General features: G+C 46.2%; 1 protein-coding gene across 2 annotated transcripts in view; it reads left to right on the top strand.

Annotated features, from left to right (window-relative positions):
* The first annotated feature begins 10,502 nt into the window (after positions 1-10,502).
* AMOTL1 (angiomotin like 1) overlaps positions 10,503-22,288 on the top strand; it is a 186,945-nt gene continuing 175,159 nt past the window's right edge. For both annotated transcript variants that reach the window (XM_073662173.1, XM_073662172.1), the window contains exon 1: positions 10,503-10,650. In XM_073662173.1, the coding sequence (XP_073518274.1) occupies positions 10,534-10,650 (117 nt within the window). In that variant the 5' untranslated portion in view covers positions 10,503-10,533. The remainder of the gene's footprint in view (positions 10,651-22,288) is intronic.

Raw genomic sequence — 22,288 nt, 5'->3', positions numbered from 1 at the left:
GCAGCTTAGATGGTATTGCTCCCCACAGGTGGAGCAGGGCCTCAGGGCAGTGTAGGAGGGGGGATGCAGGACAGAGGGGACCCAGCCGGGTCAGAGCAAGAATGGGAGCACACAAGAAAGTCACTTCTGTACCTTTACTGGAATTAGTTCAGGGACACCCCAGAGCACTGTAGGGTGAGGGGTGCACATCCGGATTCTCCCCAGTGAGCGGGTGTACGGCCTCCTGTTTCTTGCCTCTCTGTAGTAAGTTTCTGACCTGCCTGGAGCTAGGCCTAACTTGGTTTCTGTCCTGCACCGGCTGACCTTGTGGTAGGGCCTTCTTTTGGAGAGCACTCTCGCAGCTTGCGGGGCCTGCGTGACTCCTGGCTCTGTTACGTATCAGCTCTTGGGTAATCCTGGGACTTGAAGTCTTCCAGGGGTCTCCGGTTGTCTCTACAGGGGGGTATACAGCCCTGTAGACGCGGACCCGGTGTCCGGTAGATGCTTTCTGGGGTGAGCTGGTAAAACTCCTCTGCCCCCAATGCTATTCACTCCTCTAGCCTTCGGCCTACTCGGGCCCTCACTAGGCTATACACACTGGCAGTTAGCTGGCTGCCTCTTCTGCCGCTCTCTGAGCGTCGGCAACGCTCCTGGCTCACTAACCTGAGCTGCTTGAGTCTAGACTAGCAGGAGCCTCGTGCTCCGCTGCTGAACCTTTAGCTGTGTTCTCTAGACTGCAAACTGAAACTAGACTGAGCTCCACTGCAGACTGACCTGTTTCTGTGTCTCACTCTGCAGGAACTGCTAGACTCCACTGCCTAGCTCCACCCTCCGTATTTATATCCCTATCCGGGCTCCCTCTGGTGGTCTGAGGTAGGGTGGAGGTGTGTGTATGCTGTGAGGGCCTCTTGTGGAGAAATCCTTTAATGCACCCCTCTAGGATCTGTGGCACTATTACGCAGCAGGGCGCCACATTCCCCCCTAGTTAAACTCAGCACTCCAGGGCTGAAGCATATTTTGTAAACAATAATAAACAGTAACAATCTTCCCTTTATGGGAGGTTAGGACACTTTAAACGTTGCATAATCAAAACATGAATAAATATATATATACATTGCAAAAGCAGTAGGCAGTGAGCAACCAGAAAGTCCAAGTCTCTTCCGGAGTGGTTGCTTAAAGGGGCACTCCAGGGAGTGCAAATATGTACAAAGAAAGTCTTTGGGCTGCACATAGTCCTCAGCCACAGAGTTCTTAGATACCCATAGGGTAATGGAAAACAAATAAGCAAAATGTCCATATCACTTGAATTGTCCATTCAGGAAAAAGACATAAACTAGATGCATATTTAAAGGCAATACACAGTATAATATACAATACACCATAATACCCCAGGGGTAACTGTCTGCATTTGTCAGAGTTTTAACTATTCACTATACCTGACAGGGGGTTGACCTCTCGTGCTACGTGTTGATCTGCGTAGTGCGGTGGTCTGTGGGATACCAGTGTCTGTATTATCAGTTACCCTGTCTGTTCTTCGTGTGGGTAAGTTGTAAAATTGCCTTAACCTCTCTATGGGACTGGCAAGTGTACCATTGGCTGGGCCTTCTTGCTCTACTCCTGCCAGGGATCCTTCGTCCGGGGATTCTTCTTAAGCTGGCTCTTCTGCGGCACTAGGCTCTTCTGCAGCACTTACAGGTTCAACTTGCTGTGGAGGGTCTTCTGGCTGTTGGAAGAAGTGGAGTACTGGGATTATGACTGCTCCTCCAATTTGAGGCCCATCTGCCGGGAAATCTCCTAAGTCAGTATGGATTACTGCTTCTTCAGGTTCCTCCTGGATAATGAGAGGCACTTCTTCTTTGGGTTTTAGCAGATCTGGACACAATTTCAGATAGTCCCTAGATACTGTTGCAGTTGTTCTTCCTCCATCTTTGCTGATCAAACACGTCTTCCTGTTATCAAACCTTGAATTCAACACAGTGTAGGGTTCTCTCTCCCACTGGTCATCAAGTTTGTGAAGGGTTCTGCTGGTGCACTCCTGTTGTATTGTGCTTCCTGTTTATCCCTCACCCTAGTGAGACTGTCTTCGACACAGGCTTGTACTCTTCTGTACTGCTCCTGTCTGGTCGTGTCCCAGTCTTCAGTGATCACGTCTGCTTCTGGTTCTACAACACCAAGCTCCAGGTCCATGGGCAACTTTCCTGGTCTTGCTCGCATGAGATAGGCTGGAGTGCAATTGGTGGAACTCACAGGTATGTGATTGTACAGATCTACCAGGTCAGGTAGTAGGTCTGGCCACTGATTTCTCTCCTCAAGTGGTAAGGTCTTCAGCAGGTCGATGACAATGTGGTTCATCTTTTCACAGAGACCATTGGTTTGTGGGTGGTACGGTGTAGTTCTTATCTTCTTACACCCATACAAATGGCAGAACTCCTTAAACAACTCTGCCTCGAAGGCTGGGCCTTGGTCTGTCAGCACCTGCTCAGGGTATCCATGGGGTCTGCAGAAGTACACTTGGAACGTCTTTGCTGCTGTCTCTGCCGTCAGGTCTTTGACGGGGGCGACCACCAGGAAACGTGAGTAGTGATCCACCATGGTCAGGGCATAGGAGTGTCCTGACCTGCTGGGTGACAGCTTGACATGGTCCAGGGCCACGATCTCCAGGGGTCGAGTCGTCTTGATGGGTTGCAGGGGTGCCTTCTGGCTGCTGTAGTCTTTTCTTCTGAGGCTACAGGGTCCACAGTCTGTGCACCACCTCTCAATGGAGCTGCGCATTCCCACCCAGTAGATTCGACACTTCAGCAGGGTTTCTAGCTTCTTCCAGCCAAAGTGCCCCATCTGATCGTGGTAGGCCTCCAACACCATCTGGATGTCCATCTTGGGAACCACTATCTGCCATACCATCTCGTGGGTTTTTGGATTGACGTACCTCCGGCACAGCTTCTCACGGTAGATAAACAGGCGGCTTCTCTCATTCCACAGCTGCTTTGCTTGGAGAGGCGCATCCTTCTCCAGGGAGAAACCTTCTTGGGTTATCAGCTCCTTGATACGGCTGACAACCGGGTCGCTGTCCTGGGTCTCCTTTAGCTGTGGTGAGGCAAAGGGTTTAACGTCTTTCCACGCTGCCTCCTGGAGGCTCGTTGCTCGTGGATCATCCCATTCCGGTGAAAGGCAGGTAGCTCAATCTCTTGCAGGTCATCCACTTCTTCTTCTGTGTCTGACTGGTGAGGCATCCTGGACAGGGCATCGGCGTTGGCGTTCTTGCGGCCCGCCCGATACTTAATAGTGAATTGGTAGTTTGACAGCCGAGCCATCCATTGCTGTTCCATGGCTCCTAGCTTGGCTGTTTCAAGATGAGTCAAGGGGTTATTGTCAGTGTAGGCAGTGAACTTGCTGGAGGCCAGGTAGTGCTTGAACCTTTTAGTGATGGCCCAGACCAGAGCCAGGAACTCCAACTTGAATCTGCTATAGTTCTCTGGGTTTCTTTCAGTCGGGTGGAGCTTCCTACTTGCATAGGCTATCACTTTCTCTAGGCCATTCTGCTTCTGACTTAGGACAGCTCCCAGTCCTTCATTGCTGGCATCAATATACAGCAGGAAGGGTTGGCTGTAGTCAGGGTAGGCTAGGATCTCGTCGCCTGTCAGGATCTCCTTCATCTCCTTGAATGATTCAGCCTGCTCTTTACCCCAGTGGAACGGGGGGTTTCTGCCTTTGGGGGACTGTCATACCAGGAGGTCTTGCAGAGGCGCTGCTTTCTTGGTGTAATCTTTTACAAACCTCCGGTAGTATCCTATCAGTCCCAGGAACTGACGCACCTCCTTGAGGTTCTTCGGCTCCGGCCGCTTCTGGATGGCAGTTACCTTCTCCGGGTCTGGTGCTACCCCTTCTGGGCTGACAATATGCCCCGGGTACTGTACTTTTTTCTTGATCAGGTGGCACTTTGAGGGCTTCAACTTCATCCCATACCGGGACAGTGACTCAAATACCTCCGCCAGGTGCTTCAAGTGGTCCTCGTACGTCTTGGAGTACACTATCACGTCATCCAGGTATAGTAACACAGTCTCGAAGTTGCGGTGTCCCAGACAGCTCTCCATCAATCTCTGGAACGTTCCAGGGGCGTTGCAGAGTCCAAACGTCATGCTGTTGAACTCGCAAAGTCCCATCTGGGTGGTGAAGGCCGTCTTCTCCCGATCCTCCTCAGCCACAGCTACTTGCCAGTACCCACTAGTGAGGTCAAGGGTGGAAAAGTAATTTGCAGACTTTAAGGCAGCTAGGGATTCCTCTATACGTGGTAAAGGGTATGCATCTTTATGTGTAATGCGATTTACTTGTCTGTAATCTACACACATTCTCATGCTTCCATCCTTTTTCCTGACTAAAACTAGGGGAGCTGCCCAGGGGCTACAACTATCCCTTACTACCCCTGCCTTCTTCATGTCATGCAACATCTCCTTGGCTTTCTGGTAGTGTGCTGGAGGTATAGGTCTGTAACGTTCTTTGATAAGTGGATGATCACCTGTGGGGGATGTGATGTTGTACCCCCTTAATCCTCCCAAAGTCAAGTGGGTGCTTGCTGAATACCTGTATGTATTCCTGAACCACCCGGTGTACACCCTGCTTCTTATGGGCAGGAGTGGTGTCTGTCCCAACATGGAGCTGTTGACACCAATCCTCCACCTGGGTTGCCGGGTCATTATCCTCCACTTGGTCTGGGGAGGTCAAGGACTCCGCCGTGTGAATGGAGTTGTTATTTACAGCATGTAACTTGGCAACAGTGGCGTAGCGTGGCAATCTGACCTCATCTTCCCCATAGTTGAGAAGACGGACGGGCACCCTCCCATTGCATACATCCACTACCCCTCTGGCAGTTAAGAGTGTAGGTCTGTGCTCTGAGCTAAGGGGTTCTACTACCGCCTGGTAGCTCTGTCCTTTAAGACCTATTGCTGCTCTACACCAGATAAGCATTTCACTCATTGGGGGGATCACAATGGGTATGGGGTTTGTTACCCGCACATTACCAATCTCACCACCGGATAGCTTTACTTGCTGCTGGTACATCAGGGCTCGGATCTCCTTCTGGATAGCTCTTCTCTGCCCCGGTCTGGCGGCGTTAGCGAGCTGTTGGAGCAAAAACACCACTTCCTCCAAACAGTTACCAACAATGTTAGTGCCCGGTACCATATTCTGTCCTGAGTCATCAGAGACAGTCTCTGCTACAATGAGTCCCTGGTCCTTCAGCTCCACTCTCCCCACCTTTACCGTCACATCCTTAACCCCGACTAGGTTAAGAGGGAGGCCGTTAGAGGCATATACCGAAAAATCTGCGTTCGGGGTTTGGAGACTGTCCATGGACCAGTATCTCTTGTAAAGGACATCAGGCATAATTGTTACCTGAGATTCAGTGTCCAGCAGGGCAGGTATCGCAATGCCGTCCAGGATTATGGACAGGAAAGGTCTTCCACCCACGAACCTGCTGTGCCAGTCTGAGGGGCCTGCTGAGTCTATTCCTGGGTGTTGGCCCTCGGACACAGGGTTTGCTCGTTTAAAGGACACTTGTGCACTGTGTGGCCTTCCTTCTGGCAGTGGTGGCAGACAAACTCTCGTTGAGGATGGCGCTGGTTGTTGGTCCTTCCACTGGGTGGCGTTGTCCTCCTCCAGGGCGGCGACGTACTCCTCCTTCCTCTCATCCAGGGGACATCCTCAGGGCAGTGGGCTAGCAGGATCTTTCCCTCCATCTCTGGCTCCGCCCATAGCTGCAGGACACTCATTACAGTGGCCAGGTTTTTGGTCAGCTAGCGCACTTCTGAGAGCAGACAGTCCAGCTCAGTAGGGGGCGCTGCTTGCACTTTGGCTTCAGCAGCCAGCGGGGAAAAGGTGGGTGCTGCAGGCGTTGGAGTGGCCTCACCCTGGTAACGTTGGATTGCAGTATCTGCTGTCTCCAGGGGCTGCAGTCCCCTTATAGCCATGTCCTTAAGGGTGTCAAAGGTAGCATCTGGATGATCCAAGGACCACCAACGCACCGTCCTGCTCTCCGCTTGGGACCTCAGCCCCCGGACAAATTGTTCTTTTAGCATTTTACTTTCATCAGTTATGCTGGTTGGACTAACCTGTTTTAGAGCTCACAGGGCCCCTTGTAAACGGCAGGCATAGTCCCGAACGCTGTCCTCCGGTTTCTGAGAGCATTGGTAGAACCTCATCCGGAGGCCTGCCTCAGTGCGGTCCTCAAAGGCAGTCTGTAACTTTTTGAAAATTGCCGACACTGACTCCTGGTCTGCGGCCGACCAAGTCTCTACTTCTCTCTCCGCAGCACCAGTCAATTGTCCCACTACTACTGCAGCGCTTTGTTTGCCCGTCATAGAATACGTCCAGTATGCTGCATATTTTGCGCTTGAATCCAGACAGGGTGTCTGGTTTGCCGCTGTACTGGGGGAGCCACTTTGCTCCAGGCATGTACGGTAAAGTCAATGGTACAATGGGGGCTACAGGACCTGGCGATGGAGCAGTTATTGCGTCCTGCGCGGCGGCGGCCGCGGATGCATCATCCGGGCTGTCAGCTTGGGCCGCGGCGTCAGGCTGTTGCTGCAACATCTTGGCGCCCCGAATCGGGGCCTACCTTCTTTCTGTAGGCTGCAGCTCCGCAGGTGACGGGCTCTTTGTAGGACCTTGCGTCGCTTGCGTTCCACGTCAGAGCGTGCGTTGGGGCCTCTGCCAGGACCTGACGCTGCTTCAGTGCGTAGGGCGTGCCCTGGGTTTCGCACGGTTACGCCCTTCTTCTTTCCAGGAAACAACAGGAAAAATGGCGGACAATGGCGGGAAACCTCTGAAATGGCGGGAAATCTTCACCACAGTAAGTTTTACAGTCTTTTAAGGCGCACAGTACCCGGTGGCAACAGGCACAACTCCTTCTTTTGCTGCAGGCACGCAATCCTGTTCGTGACGCCAGTTGGAGAGATGTGGCGCCCAGGGGATGGGGACTACTCGGCGCCCGAGCCTTGATGCCTGGTCTTGGGGAATGTCGCAGTGGTCGGCTCCCGAGCCCGTACCCTGGGGTCTCACTTAAAAAAAAGGGGAAATGAAATGTCAAAGTTCGTGACGCCACCTGTGGTGTCTGGTGAGGGTCACCAGCTCTGTTGCAGTCCGCTGAGGCCGGTGTTGAGGCAGCTTAGATGGTATCACTCCCCACAGGTGGAGCAGGGCCTCAGGGCAGCGTAGGAGGGGGGATGCAGGACAGAGGGGACCCAGCCGGGTCAGAGCAAGAATGGGAGCACACAAGAAAGTCACTTCTGTACCTTTACTGGAATTAGTTCAGGGACACCCCGGAGCACTGTAGGGTGAGGGGTGCACGTCCGGATTCTCCCCAGTGAGCGGGTGTACGGCCTCCTGTTTCTTGCCTCTCTGTAGTAAGTTTCTGACCTGCCTGGAGCTAGGCCTAACTTGGTTTCTGTCCTGCACCGGCTGACCTTGTGGTAGGGCCTTCTTTTGGATAGCACTCTCCCAGCTTGCAGGGCCTGCGTGACTCCTGGCTCTGTTACGTATCAGCTCTTGGGTGATCCTGGGACTTGAAGTCTTCCAGGGGTCACTGGTTGTCTCTACAGGGGGGTATACAGCCCTGTAGACGCCGACCCGGTGTCCGGTAGATGCTTTCTGGGGTGAGCTGGTAAAGCTCCTCTGCCCCCAATGCTATTCACTCCTCTAGCCTTCGGCCTTCTCCGGCCCTCACTAGGCTATACACACTGGCAGTTAGCTGGCTGCCTCTTCTGCCGCTCTCTGAGCGTCGGCAACGCTCCTGGCTCACTAACCTGAGCTGCTTGAGTCTAGACTAGCAGGAGCCTCGTGCTCCGCTGCTGAACCTTTAGCTGTGTTCTCTAGGCTGCAAACTGAAACTAGACTGAGCTCCACTGCAGACTGACCTGTTTCTGTGTCTCACTCTGCAGGAACTGCTAGACTCCACTGCCTAGCTCCACCCTCCGTATTTATATCCCTATCCGGGCTCCTTCTGGTGGTCTGAGGTAGGGTGAAGGTGTGTGTATGCTGTGAGGGCCTCTTGTGGAGAAATCCTTTAATGCACCCCTCTAGGATCTGTGGCACTATTGCGCAGCAGGGCGCCACATTACAGCAGTGACTGCCCCAGTAGTTACAGCAGTGACTGTTTAAACACCTGAACAAGGAATGTATAAGCGGGGCCCAATTGCAAAACTAGACAACCAACAGAAGATTAGACCCCTAAAATATAACTTTTATTCGAATATGCTAAAAAGGACTCAGTAGTCACCATAACAACAAACACAAAAACAAGACAAAATGCCAGGGAACAGGGATAAGTCACACATCAGTCAGGATGGGGATTAGTCTCATATATAACAGAACCTGCTTTATTAGCTTTGGTTATTTAGTATATGCTGGTTTGTGTATGAATGTAATAAACCAGCTATCTTGAGACAAATTTTACCTTCTAAAAAATTCCCAGGGCTATTATTATTGTCGCAATATATAGACTTGGGTCTCCTTAAATGCATATCTATGATGAATTGTCGGCTTCTTAATCTGTACATTCACTTTTCTCTATCTTTTATTCACGATTGTGTTTTTTTAAATATAAAGATAGAGATTTACCAGGGATATTAGGGACACCGACGTTGAGCGGGGGCGCCACGGAGCAAAAATTAGGGTGCCAACCTCCGCTGTCAGGAAGGGAGAGAATTTAGGGACAAAATAGGGACAGATAGAGCCCGTAATCCTTCCTGACTGATGTGTGACTTATCCCTGTTCCCTGGCATTTTGTCTTGTTTTTGTGTTTGTTGTTATGGTGACTACTGAGTCCTTTTTAGCATATTCGAATAAAAGTTATATTTTAGGGGTCTAATCTTCTACAGCAGTGACTGTCCCAGTAGTTACAGCAGTGACTTCCCCAGTAGTTACAGTAGTGACTGCCCCAGTAGTTACAGCAGTGACTGCCCCAGTAGTTACAGCAGTGACTGTCCCAGTAGTTACAGCAGTGACTGTCCCAGTAGTTACAGCAGTGACTGTCCCAGTGGTTACAGCAGTGACTGTCCCAGTAGTTACAGCAGTGACTGTCTCATTAGTTACAGCAGTGACTGTCCCAGTAGTTACAGCAGTGACGGCACCAGTAGTTACAGCAGTGACTGCCCCAGTAGTTACAGCAGTGACTGCCCCAGTAGTTACAGCAGTGACTGCCCCAGTAGTTTACAGCAGTGACTGCCCCAGTAGTTACAGCAGTGACTGCCTCAGTACTTACAGCAGTGACTGCCCCAGTAGTTACAGCAGTGACTGCCCCAGTAGTTACAGCAGTGACTGCCCCACTAGTTACAGCAGTGACTGCCCCAGAAGTTACAGCAGTGACTGCCTCAGTAGTTACAGCCGTGACTGCCTCAGGAGTTACAGCCGTGACTGTCCCAGTAGTTACAGCAGTGACTGCCCCAGTAGTTACAGCCGTGACTGTCCCAGTAGTTACAGCAGTGACTGCCACAGTAGTTGAAGCAGTGACTGCCCCAGTAGTTGAAGCAGTGACTGCCCCAGTATGATGTTATACTCTGGGGGCAATTGGACTGGACGTTACACACTGGGGGCAACGGGGCCGGATCTTATACACTGTGGGCGAGGGGCTGGATTTTATACTCTGGGGGCAATGAGGCCAAGTGTTATACACTAAGGGTTATACACTGGGGGCAAGATGCTGAATATTATACTCTGAGGGCAATGGGGCTGGACCTTATACACTGGGGACAATGGGGCCGGATATTATTCATTGGGAGCAACCGGGCTGAATGTTATACACTGGGGGCAATGAGGCCACATGTTATACACTAGGGGCGAGGGGCCAGATCTTATACAATGAGGGCGAGGGGCTGGATGCTATACACTGGGGGCAATGACGCCGGATGTTATACACTGGGGGCACCGGGGCCGTATGTTATACTCTAGTGACAATGGGACCGGATGTTATTTAACGGGGCCGGATGTTATACACTAGGGGGCATCAGGGCCGGATGTTATTCACTGGGAGCGAAGGGCCGGATGTTATACGCTGGGGGCAATGGGGCCGGATGTTAAACATTAGAGGCCATGGGGCCAGATGTTATACACTGGGGGCAATAGGACCCAATGTTATACACCGGGTCCAACAGGGCCAGATGTTATACACGGAGGGCAACAGGATGGATGGTATAAACTGGGGGCAAAGAGGCCAGATGTTAAATTATAAACTGGGGCAAAGGGGCCGGATGTTATACACTGAGGACAATGAGGCCAGATGTTATACACCGGGGAAATGGGGCTGGATAAATTCAATGATTAAGACGCTGTGCCAATGCTCATGTCTGTATAGTGTGTATATAATGTGTGCATAAAATAATTCTTTACAACATTGATATACTGCATCACTGTGCATAGGACTGTAAAACCTGGCACCGGAGAGGCTGGGGTATGTCTGGCAGCCGGGTAGCTTTTAGCATGTCACAACACGGTCGCATCTTTTGAAATTTAGAGCAATCAGCGGTTTCCAGACCATACGTAGTGAAAACTAAGCAAGTCCGGGCAATGGCTGCATATTTCCCAAAGAGAGAGAGATCATTCATACTGCGCTCAGACAGCCCTGCACACTACACCAGCCTTCTGCTCGGCATCCACGTTTTTCCAGACGACGCAACTAAAAAGGTAAAAGAAACTTTAATTTGACATGAATTTTACTCCAGGGGGTGACTGCTCAATACCCGTGTCTATGGCTGCAGAGTATATTGATTTCTGCTTATTCTATGCACAAACTGAAAACTTTACAGGCTGATGTAATGCTCAGCCCATATCAATGTATTAGTATTAGTGAGGTAAAACAAGCCTCATTAATGTAACCTTCATTGCATTTATATGAATTTAAATTTACCCATAGCCATAAGATTAAAGATAATAGCTGCAAAGCCCCATACTTATCAAGTAGCAATGATGTGTGTCCTGACACCTTACTATCATAGCTGCGATGCTCTGTGTGTCCTGACACCTTGGTATCATAGCTGCATTGCTCTGTGTGTCCGGACACCTTGCTATCATAGCTGCAATGCTCCATGTGTCATGACACCTTACTATCATAACTGTGATGCTCTGTGTGTCCTGACACCTAGCTATCATAGCTGTGATGCTCTTTGTGTCCTGACACCTTTCTATCATAGCTGAGATTCTCTGTGTTATGACACCTTGCTATCACAGCTTTGATGCTCTGTGTGTCCTGACACCTTTCTATCATAGCTGCGATGCTGTGTGTCCTGACACTTTGCTATTATAGCTGTGATGCTCTGTGTGTCCTGACACTTTGCTATCATAGCTGCGATGCTGTGTGTCCTGACACTTTGCTATCATAGTTGTGATTCTCTGTGTCCTGACACTTTGCTATGATAGCAGCGATGCTTTGTGTGTCCTGACACCTTGCTATCATAGCTGCGATACTCTCTGTCTCTTGACACCTTGCTATTATAGCTGCCATACTCTGTGTGTCTTGACACCTTACTATCAAAGCTGTGATGCTCAGTGTGTCAGAACACCTTGCTATCATAGTTGCGATTCTCTGTGTCATGACACCTTGCTATCACAGCTTTGATGCTCTGTGTGTCCTGACACCTTACTATCATAGCTGCGATGCTCTGTGTGTCCTGACACCTTACTATCATACCTGCGATGCAACGTGTATCCTGAAATCTTACAATCATAGCTTTGATGCTCTGTATATCTTGACACCTTGCTATCATAGCTGCAATGCTCTGTGTCTCTTGACACGTTGCTATCATAGCTGCGATGCTCTGTGTATCCTGACACCTTACTATCATAGCTGCAATGCTCTGTGAATCCTGACACCTTACTATCATAGCTGCAATACTCTGTGTGTCCAGACACCTTGCTATCATAGCTGCAATGCTCTGTGTCTCTTGACACTTTGCTATCATAGCTGTGATGCTCTGTGTCCTGACACCTTACTATCATAGCTGCCATTCTGTTGTCTCTTGACACCTCGCTATCATAGCTGTGATGCTCTGTGTGTCCTGACATCTTTCTATCGTAGCTGCAATATTCTGTGTCCTGATACCTTGCTATTATAACTGCAATGCTCTGTGTACCCTGACACCTTGCTATCGTAGCTGCGATACTCTGTGTATCCTGACACCTTGCTATCATAGCTGCGATGCTCTGTGTGTCCTGACACCTTACTATCATGGCTGTGATACTCTGTGTGTCCTGACACCTTGCTATCATAGCTGCGATGTTCTGTGTGTCCTGACACCTTACTATCATGGCTGCGATACTCTGTGTATTCTGACACCTTGCTATCGTAGCTGCGATGCTCTGTGTGTCCTGACACCTTACTATCATGACTGTGATACTCTTGTGTGTCTTGACACCTTGCTATCATAGCTGTGATGCTCTGTGTATCCTGACACCTTGCTATCATAGCTGTGACGGTCTGCGTGTACTGACACCTTACTATCATAGCTGCGATGCTCTATGTGTCCTGACACCTCCCTATCATAGATCAGCAAAATAAAGAATGAAGTGCTACACATTAATGATTATAGGGTATGTTTCATTAACCCTTTCCAGCGAGCACGCTGGGGTGCTCGAAGAGTATTTCGGCATGATCGGGATTTCTTTTATTGTCGCCGCAGGTGCAAGTGTCACGGCTGTTAAACAGCTGTGACACATGCAGAGATTGACTGTCCGTCAGTCAATCTCTGCATGTGTCACATCTGTCCAACAGCAGTGACACTTGCAGCTGCGGCGACAATAAAAGAAATCCTGAGCACGCCGAAATACTCAGCGAGCACCCGAGCGTGCTCGCCGGAAAGGGTTAATGAAACATACTCGATCATCACTACTACACATCTCTTATTCACATTAACTTTATTTGAGCCAATTTAAAACATGTAAACCACTATGTTACTCAATAAAAGGGACTTAAAACACGACTCAAGGAAAACCCAAATAATGGTTTAAGTGCAAGGACCATAAATCCTCTGCATGTGCTAGCGTGTGTCCCTGTGCCCCAGTGTTTCGTCAGGGGTTGAAGCTGGATGAAACTCGCATTGAGCACAAGGACCCACAACAGAGTTTCTTATATTCACTTGTGCTATTCATTTATGCAAAGTTTGTAGAAACAACAGTGACCCTTTAAAGTGGTAGGACCGCAAATCAATGGCCCAGCAGAAGACCACCCTGTTTGGAGGTGGAACAATCACACAGATTACACCGCCTTTCTCTTACCTGAATAACCTGGTTGCAAAACTTTAAGCCTGAAGGACAGAATTCTTTCTTATGTTTAGTAACTCATAAGTAGAGCAGTTATAGAAAAACTGGTCTGACAAATCCGTAAATCAGAACAGCTTTCCCATATACACAACATAACAGGGCATTAAAAACATTCTGTGATCAGAGTGACTATATATATATTTATTACGGAATTCCTGTATTTGGGGCTAAAAATTATTTTTGCAATTGGGTTTCACAATATGGCACGTTCAACTTTGATGTGGTCTGTGGTTACACATCTTTAGAAAACAGGTCAGAAAAAGACAAGTTAAAACACTTACAAACTCTTCCATCAGACCGTCAGAATAGGCTCACTGAAGGATTCTCAGTTAGCTCATTCTGCAACAGACAATAGACAGTGTAACACAGAGAATATAGAAGGCAAATGGTGCAAACTATTTAGTTAAAACAGTTGCAAAAATGATTTTTAGCCAAAGATACATGCATACACGACAGAGCGCACTGTGACTACATCATTATAGACAATGGACCCATCAGCACATACAAACTGAATGCCATTTTGCTGGGGTTTGGACATAAGCCACTGAACGTAGTGGTAAGCGCTATGTGAATCCAGCCATATACTTTTCAGATAAGGTTTCTTTGGGGAGAGGGGCAGCACAGTTGAGTTTAGCTGTGTCACATTACAAACCCTTTTAGAGAGTGGGCATTGGTGGGTGGCAAACTCTGCAATTGACCAAAGCCCACATCTTAGGGACTCCTCAAGGATGTAACTCCAAGCTGTCACCTGATAATGGAGAGGTAAAATATTCTTACTGCCCCAGATAACCAAAAGTTAAACCAGTAACTTGGTCACTTGTCCAAGAGAACTGAAAATTTAAATACTGATCACTTTCTTTGGACCCTAGTAGAATATTAGGTGATTTAACTATTTCTTTGCCCTATACCACGAGGAGTGTAAACATAACCACTACACCACTCGGAGGATTGGATATTTACCTATTACTTCTTTTCATGCTTTTGAAAACAGGTATGTCTCTATTAACCCCTTCACTGCTCTAGGTCTCTTGTGATATGTCTGGGATCTGTGTGATGTTTGCACCCAGTATTACATTGCAATGGATGGTGCAATTATTTGGACATTAAATGGCAATATTGTTTGTGCACCTTCTAGCACTAATATTGTCAGTACTGTATAAAACAATTATTTGGGCACTATATGGGGGGATTATATGGTACTCCATTGTGTTATATATTAGATGAACATTACTTGGTAATATTATTTAAGCATTTCTAGCCGCATATATTTTGGACACTGAATTACATGATTACAGGGTGATAAATAAATGATTCATTTAGTGGTGTTTAGTTAAATAGATAGTCATGACTCATTTTGGGGATTCCATCTGGCGACCTCTTGCTCTGCTGTTATCCTGTTTACTGAGCTATTGCCCTTTTCTTCCTTGTCCTTATGCTGATGGTTTCTATTGCCTTTATTTTTCCTTTCTGGGTTTGCTACTCTTCAGGTGTTTCCCATTGTCATGTTTTGGTTGCCCTATCACATTCTTGGTTAGGCTATATATATTCTCCCTTCACTACACTCCCTTGCTGGCTATACTTGTAAGTGCATTAGTGCTCAGGAGTTCTAGCTTTTCAGTGAAATGGTTTTCTCTGCTAAGCAAACACCTTTTGTATTTCTACTGTGTGTTTGTAGGTCTGCCTTACCAGCACCTTTCCTTTCTCCTCAGTTAGGTTGGTGGTAGATTATTCTTGTTTCATTTATTATTCTCCTTAGTTCTCCTTATTTCCCCTTCATGCAAATGATTTAAATTTCCTCAACCTGGGTCCTTGTATCCCTCTGCACACTTTCCCTCTGCTGGTTAGCTGGGCACAGCGGCCTCCCCTCTGGTTGCTCGGGAGGTGCGAGAAAGCCCCTCAATGGCCTTTTAGGGAGTCAGGTCCGAGGTGGGACCAGTAGGGTGTGGGTGCAGCTGCCCATTGTTGTAGGCATTATTATTTCCGTTACCCGTGTATGAGTGAGTTACTTGAATAACATAGATAATAGCTAGATAGATAGATAGATAGATAGATAGATAGATAGATAGATAGATAGATAGATAGATAGATAGATAGATAGATAGATATTGGATGGATAGATGACTTGGATATAAGAAATATTTTTCTATTGAATAATTCACTTTTCCCATTCCCGCATTGTGTGCTGCCTCCCTATTGATCAGGTTGCATTATCTTTTATTAGGTCCTTACCTTGCATCAGGCATTACACTGAAATATTAGATAATTTAAAAACTATAAATATTTTACGGCAGTAGTCACACTCTATAAAACACGCTCACTCCCATGCGGTTGGTAAAGGTTATTTTTTATGGCTTGGTAAATGTGGCCCATATTTCACAATGTTTTATAGTAATTGCAGCTTCTGTGAGAAGAGATTCCACATAGGAATGATTTACTATGGATTTTAATGTGTTATTTTATTGTAATTTGTGTAAATTGCCGTGCGAGTAGCACTACTTATTTTAGCCGGTACTGTGAAATGAAGAATTGGGAATGGGCTACAATGGTGATCCAAATCGGGTTAGATTCTTCCATTAATTATCACTTATTTGGTGAAGTACTTTTGTTTTATATTTTTAATACAGTGATAAGGACTGAACTCCGAATTTCCGCACCTCTTCACCTACATTTCTTTTTGACCCTTTTTGATAAATGCATCTACTCAGTGTCACCACTTGAAATTTCTGGCTACACAATGTTACATTTAAGAACAAAAAAATCCTGTTAATAAATTTCTGTGTTATTTATAATATTGGCATCATTCTTGACCGCTCTCCTGAAAAGTCCAAAGAGTTGGAAGAGTTGGAAAATCTTCCAGATTTGGCCGCAAATTCGTAGAAATGAGAAATTCTGCAAGGTTTCTTCATTGAGGGAAGCAAGGAACTGGGTGTGGAGAGGCAGGGAATGGATGCAGAAGGGCATGACCTAAGGTTTGGCATGGCTTCAGCTAAAAATTTCCACCAAAAATCTTAAGGCTCCTGAATAAAAATCTCAAAAAGTTGCCAGGGTGTGCGTGTGACCACTACCTCCGCGCTCCATGTGAATTTTGGCATTGACCTTGAACTATGTCTTTCTTGCTTCATTTCAGCCTGTCTATATAACTAAGACCACCATCAAAGAGAGTTTCCAAAAGTTTCAGGTTCTAGGATTTGGCACTGGAGTAACTATATACCTCTGATTCCCAAATGTGGCGAATAAGTCATTACAATTACAAGCAAGTAATTGACCTCCGTGGTCTTAAGGATGATGATTGTTTTACTGCTCAAGGCAAAGGTTAAGATGAAGTTGTAATGTACATCTGGGTCAAAAGGAAACTCATTAATCAGGTGTAAATAATGACTTACTCACTTGTTATACCCAGTTCTCTGTACACATTCCTGAAGGTTAACCTTTTCTATGCTGCATATACCACCCCAAAAATGCCAATCCCAATGGCTTAGGTGAAAAATAGGACGACATGTATGATAACATGACTAACAAATAAAGTAGCACTCTATAACGTTATAGTATGTAAACATGAAATGTATTAAATTTGAATTGCATTACTGCTTTAGAAAATAGGAAAAATGAAGATACTTAGCACATAATTTGTCCAATTTATTCATGCCCAATAGCCAACGACAAGGCGATCTTCTTTTCCTGGGAAACTATCCTAAAAATAGGATGCCATGTATGATGACATGACTAACAAATAAAGCAGCACTCTATAACGTTATAGTATGCAAACATGTAATATAGGAAATTTGAATTGCATTACTACTCTAGAAAATAGGAAAAACGAAGATACTTAGCACATAATTTGGCCAATTTATGCATGCCTAGCAGCCAACAACAAGGTGATCTTCTTTTGCTGGGAACCTATCTTAGACCAAAGCCTACATTTATATGGGTAGGTAGGATCCTGATGTAATTAAAACCACCATGGGCTGATGGGTGGAGTGCTCAGTCAGAGAGCCTCTGTATACAAATATCAAAAGACTGACCGTCACTTTCAATCAGAATACTTGTTACACAGACGCCGCTAGGTTTAGATAGGGCGAGACGAGTTTCATGAATTCATTGGAATCCTGGGGGAACCGTTACTCAGGGCGACCATAGCCTGCAGCTTCTCTCAGGCACACAATAGATTCAATTGCTGACCAGACACATCTGATAAGAGTCTTTTTGAACAGTTTAACAGTGGAATTTAATATGAAGCACGACCAGTGCAATTCAGGGATATTACAGCAACACTCTTCATTACAGTACAGTCTATTAAAGCAGACACAGTAACGTCAGTCTGTTCAGTAGCATAATTCAGCACAGATTAGATCTCTTAGCAGCACACTTCTATGCATACCCAACCACAGGCTTTTCCTTCACAATGACTCAGTAGTAAACAGCATTCTTTATCCTACATGGAGATAGAGGAGGGGAGGGTTTGATGAGGGAGATGATCCCTATGACATGATTCCTTCCAGTCCTTATCTTTCTGCCCGATAATACTCCACACTGTTAGCTCAGGGAGTCTATCTGACCTGTGTTTAGCTTCCCTCCTCACCTGAATTCTGTTCCCTTGCTTTCTGTGAGATACAGATCACACACCACCTTTCTCTTCGGCTCCAGACAGACAGTCAACAACTTCCCCACAATCCCCCAGGGGCTCTGCTAAAACACTGCCTGCCTCCTGTGACTGTGTTAACCCCTCTAGTTGCTGGATGCTTCTGGAGCACAACACTTCCTGTCTCATGTGCTTGTGTTACTTCTAATAGTTGTTGGATGCTTTTGAAGCAACAGCACTACTTCTGCATTTCACATACTGGTCTGAACAGGTGCGAGCTAAGAGTAGCCATCTCCATACATAACTAACAAATACAGTTGCACTCTGTAGTACTATATCATGTAAACATGAAATATATTAAATTATCCTGTGGCTACTGGGCATGCATGAATTGGCCAAATTATGTGCTAAGTATATTTGTTTTTTCCTATTTTCTAAAGCAGTAATTCAAATTTCATATGCTTCATATTTACATGCTATAGCGTTACAGAGTACAACTTTATTTGTTATGTATGGAGATGGCTACTCTTAGTATGCACCTGTTCAGACCAGTATTCTGTCTGGAAGGGACGGTCAGTCTTTTGTTATATGCATGATAATTTGTACCTTCAGTATCAGATGTTTTAGGCTATGCCAGTCATCAGGGCACCTGTATGACTGTTATCTCTATATTTTCTATAACTATTTTTAAATCTTCTCAACAAAAGGACTCCAAAATGCTGCAAATAATTATCACCCAAGTCCATTGGCGCTTAGGAAAATGTACAGAAGTGCTTCAGGCCCTGCACTAAAACAAGGTTCTGCTCTTTGGACAATTCTTACTTGCAAGAAGCAGATTACCATGGGCCGTCATGCTGATCTGCTGAAATCTGTGGGGAAAACAGTCAGTAAAAGTCTAATTTATCTGCAGCACCACCTTAGGAAAAATGAAGCGTTACACATTCACATCAGTGGGTTATCTGTGTAATGCAGGACAGGACAGGTCCTCCAGGGCGGGAGGTGTTTTTGTAATTGATCTTACCTTGGCCAAGAGATCAAGGATCCCAAACAGAGGACCCCCTTCTATTAACTCTGAATTCCCAAATAGGGTGCTTGAATATGGATTTTCGAAGTGTTTACAGAGGCTTATTTGGAAGAATACATTCTCGACTGTTAATTCTATAAGATAGATCACTTTACACTGAAAATTCACTTATATGGACCTTATAATCTTCTCACCCAATACTTAAAGACTAAAGTGCCTCATTAGCTTTGCCAAATCAAAGCGAAGGTAAATTGTTTGGGTTCTAGTTTAGAATTATGTTATTAATGTAGAGTCTACCGAACCTCAACTCTTGCAAAGATGTTCAGTCTTTGCAGCAAGGGAAGCACCGGATGGCGTTTCACAGTCATTTTTGATTGATTACAACTGCAAAAGACTAAACGACAAGAAAACTGTAGTCATGGCTGGACATCAGTTTGAAGACTTTTCCTCTTATACCTGTAGTACAAACTCAAGAGTCCAAAGAGCATGAGAGATGACAAATGGAAAGCAGAAATGACAAACCTGAATCCAACTCTAGAAGGCCAAGATTTGGACCAGATATCAATATTATGGAGAAGACGCACAAAGAAGCTCAAGCCATGAGGGTCTCAGCTAAGAGAGATTAGACAAGGGTGTATGAACCATAGGGAAGGATTGTGATGCTTTTGAGTGGCCTTTGGTTAAAGGTGGACCAGTTTAGGTTGGTGAAGACCATGTGCCAAAATCCATACAACCCAACTCAAGGCTCATGGAAAGTTGAAGGCCAGATAGCGGGTGGGTGGTCTCTAAATGGACTAGGATGGCAGTCACCCAACATATCTGTGCAGAAGACAAAGATAAACCTAACACCCAAGGTCACGCCTTGATGAGGTGGGGAGGCTGTTTGAAATTAAAGTGTTGTAAACTTTCGCTAATCCTGTTTTCCAGATGTTTCCGATGTCACCTTATTCACCCGTACACTTCTGACAGTCTTGCATTACACAAGAGGTAATGGTGGATGCCCTCAATTAGCACCTTGACTCAGGCAGAGACATGTTAACGCAGTAAGCTTTCAGTGCTGGTTCAGATGAACAGCGAGAGTGGAACGCATGGCTCTGTGTAACGTTTTCCATAAAGCATTCCAGTCTCCGTAATGCAAATCCTGGCTCTGTGGAAATGTAGCTTCATGCCAAAATACATCTTAAAATAATTTGTGGGACAGCAAAGACTAGAGTCTGGTATTTCATTACCTAGAAAATCTTATATCCAAGAGTGTCCAAATCTTGACATCAAGTCAAAACAAAGTAGACCTTTAAAGGGTTTTCCCACTCAGTGGTGAAAATTCAAGCTGGTGGGTCCCAATGCAAAATCTTCATCAGGGCCCTCAACTATCACAGATTTTTAAATATGGTTATCGGCCAAAAGGACCTTTGGTGACCTTTGGTTCTAACCTCAGTAACCAAATACTGATGGCAAATTCGAGTCCTATGCCATTGCTACATTAGGTTGGTAAAAACACCTTTAAACTAGTGCGACATTCATGTGAATACTGACTCTTAGGACATAAAATCATCATAGCGGCCAATCCCTACTTGGTCCCAAAATGGAGCTCTGCTCTGTAAAAATGGCTCCTAGCCTTGAACTGTCCTTGTATTACAAAGATGAGCACTCATCTGAATGGCCGCCATGCCGTACTATATATCTCCTGCAGGTAGAAATGCCTGTGTGGCTACTGTTTTACCCTGCAAAAATAGTTGTCCCAGAGTAGGATGAGATAATTAGCTGAGATAACCCCTTTAAAGGCTATTTCTGATGTATTGATATATACAGATTGTAGGGTTTCTACTCACTTGGGTGCGTCAGGAGGCAAACAGGAAACGTTTTTCAATTAAGTGTCCATGTTGGTTTATTCCTTCATAAACCGTTCATAAGTAAAAAGGAAAACAAACAGCCTTTAAAGGACAGGGAAAACAAAGTAAATGGTCCTTTAGGCAAAGTCTCTAGTTAGCCCGTCCTGTGGGCACACAGGCTGGATAGCGTTTTGGCTCAGACTGGAGACAACAACACACGGGAGGCATTCTCCCTCCATACACAGATCATGTGTCAAACAAAGGACTCCATTTTAAACTCTTAACCACACCCAGAAATGAGGTATGTGGGCAGCCAGAGCCGCCCATCTCTTATGGCTGCCCGCAACCTGGTCCCGGATGCACCAAACAATCCTCTTAGTAGAGCTATGTGCACTAGAGAAACACTCCATGACTACCTCACAGATGACAGCCATCTCTGTGACACATACCTCCCATCAACTATATATCCAGTAGCTGCCTTACAGGATTCATAGATGCATATATACTTCACACAACCAGTAGAAGAAAAAAAAATGGTTCAAGCGTCAGGATATACTAAAAGCTTGAAATGTATTAAAAAAAAGGTTTAAAACATCAGCATAGCTCCCAACCAACCAGTATAGCATTATGGTAGCAAACGCGTTTCAGTCTTTAGTCATTGCATATCCTTATTGCTTCACACAACTAGTGTCCGCATTATAAAGTTGATAAACTTTGTCATCATACAGTATATGGAAAATTTCCTGCCATACTGTGCACATAACTAATGCCACTATACAATGCACATAAATAATGCTGCCATACTATAGAAATGAAAAAATGCCACAATGACAATACAAAAAATAAACGTCTAGAGGGCTCCCATGAATAATAGTGCACAATTAAACTATTTCAGCATATGCAGAATATGCAGTCTGTTTTTAGGATGCAGGTTTTCTATCTGCACACTTTTTTTTTAGACTAATGAATGCTTTTCAGTCGGTGTTTGCATTAAGGATTGGAATGTGGCATGAAAGCATCACATTGTGTGCACAAAGCAGAGACACGCGGTTTGCTCCCTTTGTTTATCTGGCTGTGCCTAGCCAGCATTCAGAGCTAAGCTTTCAGGGAGACATGTCCCTGCCTGTGCCCGAGTGCTAATGGAGGGTGTGAACAGTTTCCTGTTGTGCAATTTCATACTTTGAGAAGCATTCACAAGGATCTGGGACCGTATCTGTAGTGGATGAGTCTAACGTGTAACGTTCAGTGAAATTGACGCGCCCAGGGGATGGGGACGACTCGGTACCCGGGCCTTTACCTGGTTTGGGGATGTCGTGGTGGTCGGCTCCCGGGCCCGTACCCTGGGGTCACTCTTGGAAAAGGGGATTGGAACTTGGATAAAATAAATAAACAGTTTGTGACGCCACCTGTGGTACCTGGTAATGATTACCAGCGCTGCTTCAGACCTCCGGGGGTGTTGGGATGGCAGCTGAGGTGTTTCTGCTCCCCACAGGTGAAGCAGGCCCCTGGGGCAGGGATGGTGTGAAGGGATGCAGGAGAGAGGGGACCCAGCCGGGTCAGAGGAAGAACATACAC

Source organism: Phyllobates terribilis, unplaced genomic scaffold, assembly GCF_046119375.1.
Source record: "Phyllobates terribilis strain yellow unplaced genomic scaffold, ASM4611937v1 Scaffold_2__4_contigs__length_985480577, whole genome shotgun sequence".
Lineage (NCBI taxonomy): Eukaryota > Metazoa > Chordata > Amphibia > Anura > Dendrobatidae > Phyllobates > Phyllobates terribilis.
This window is presented reverse-complemented; position numbering and strand designations above follow the sequence as displayed.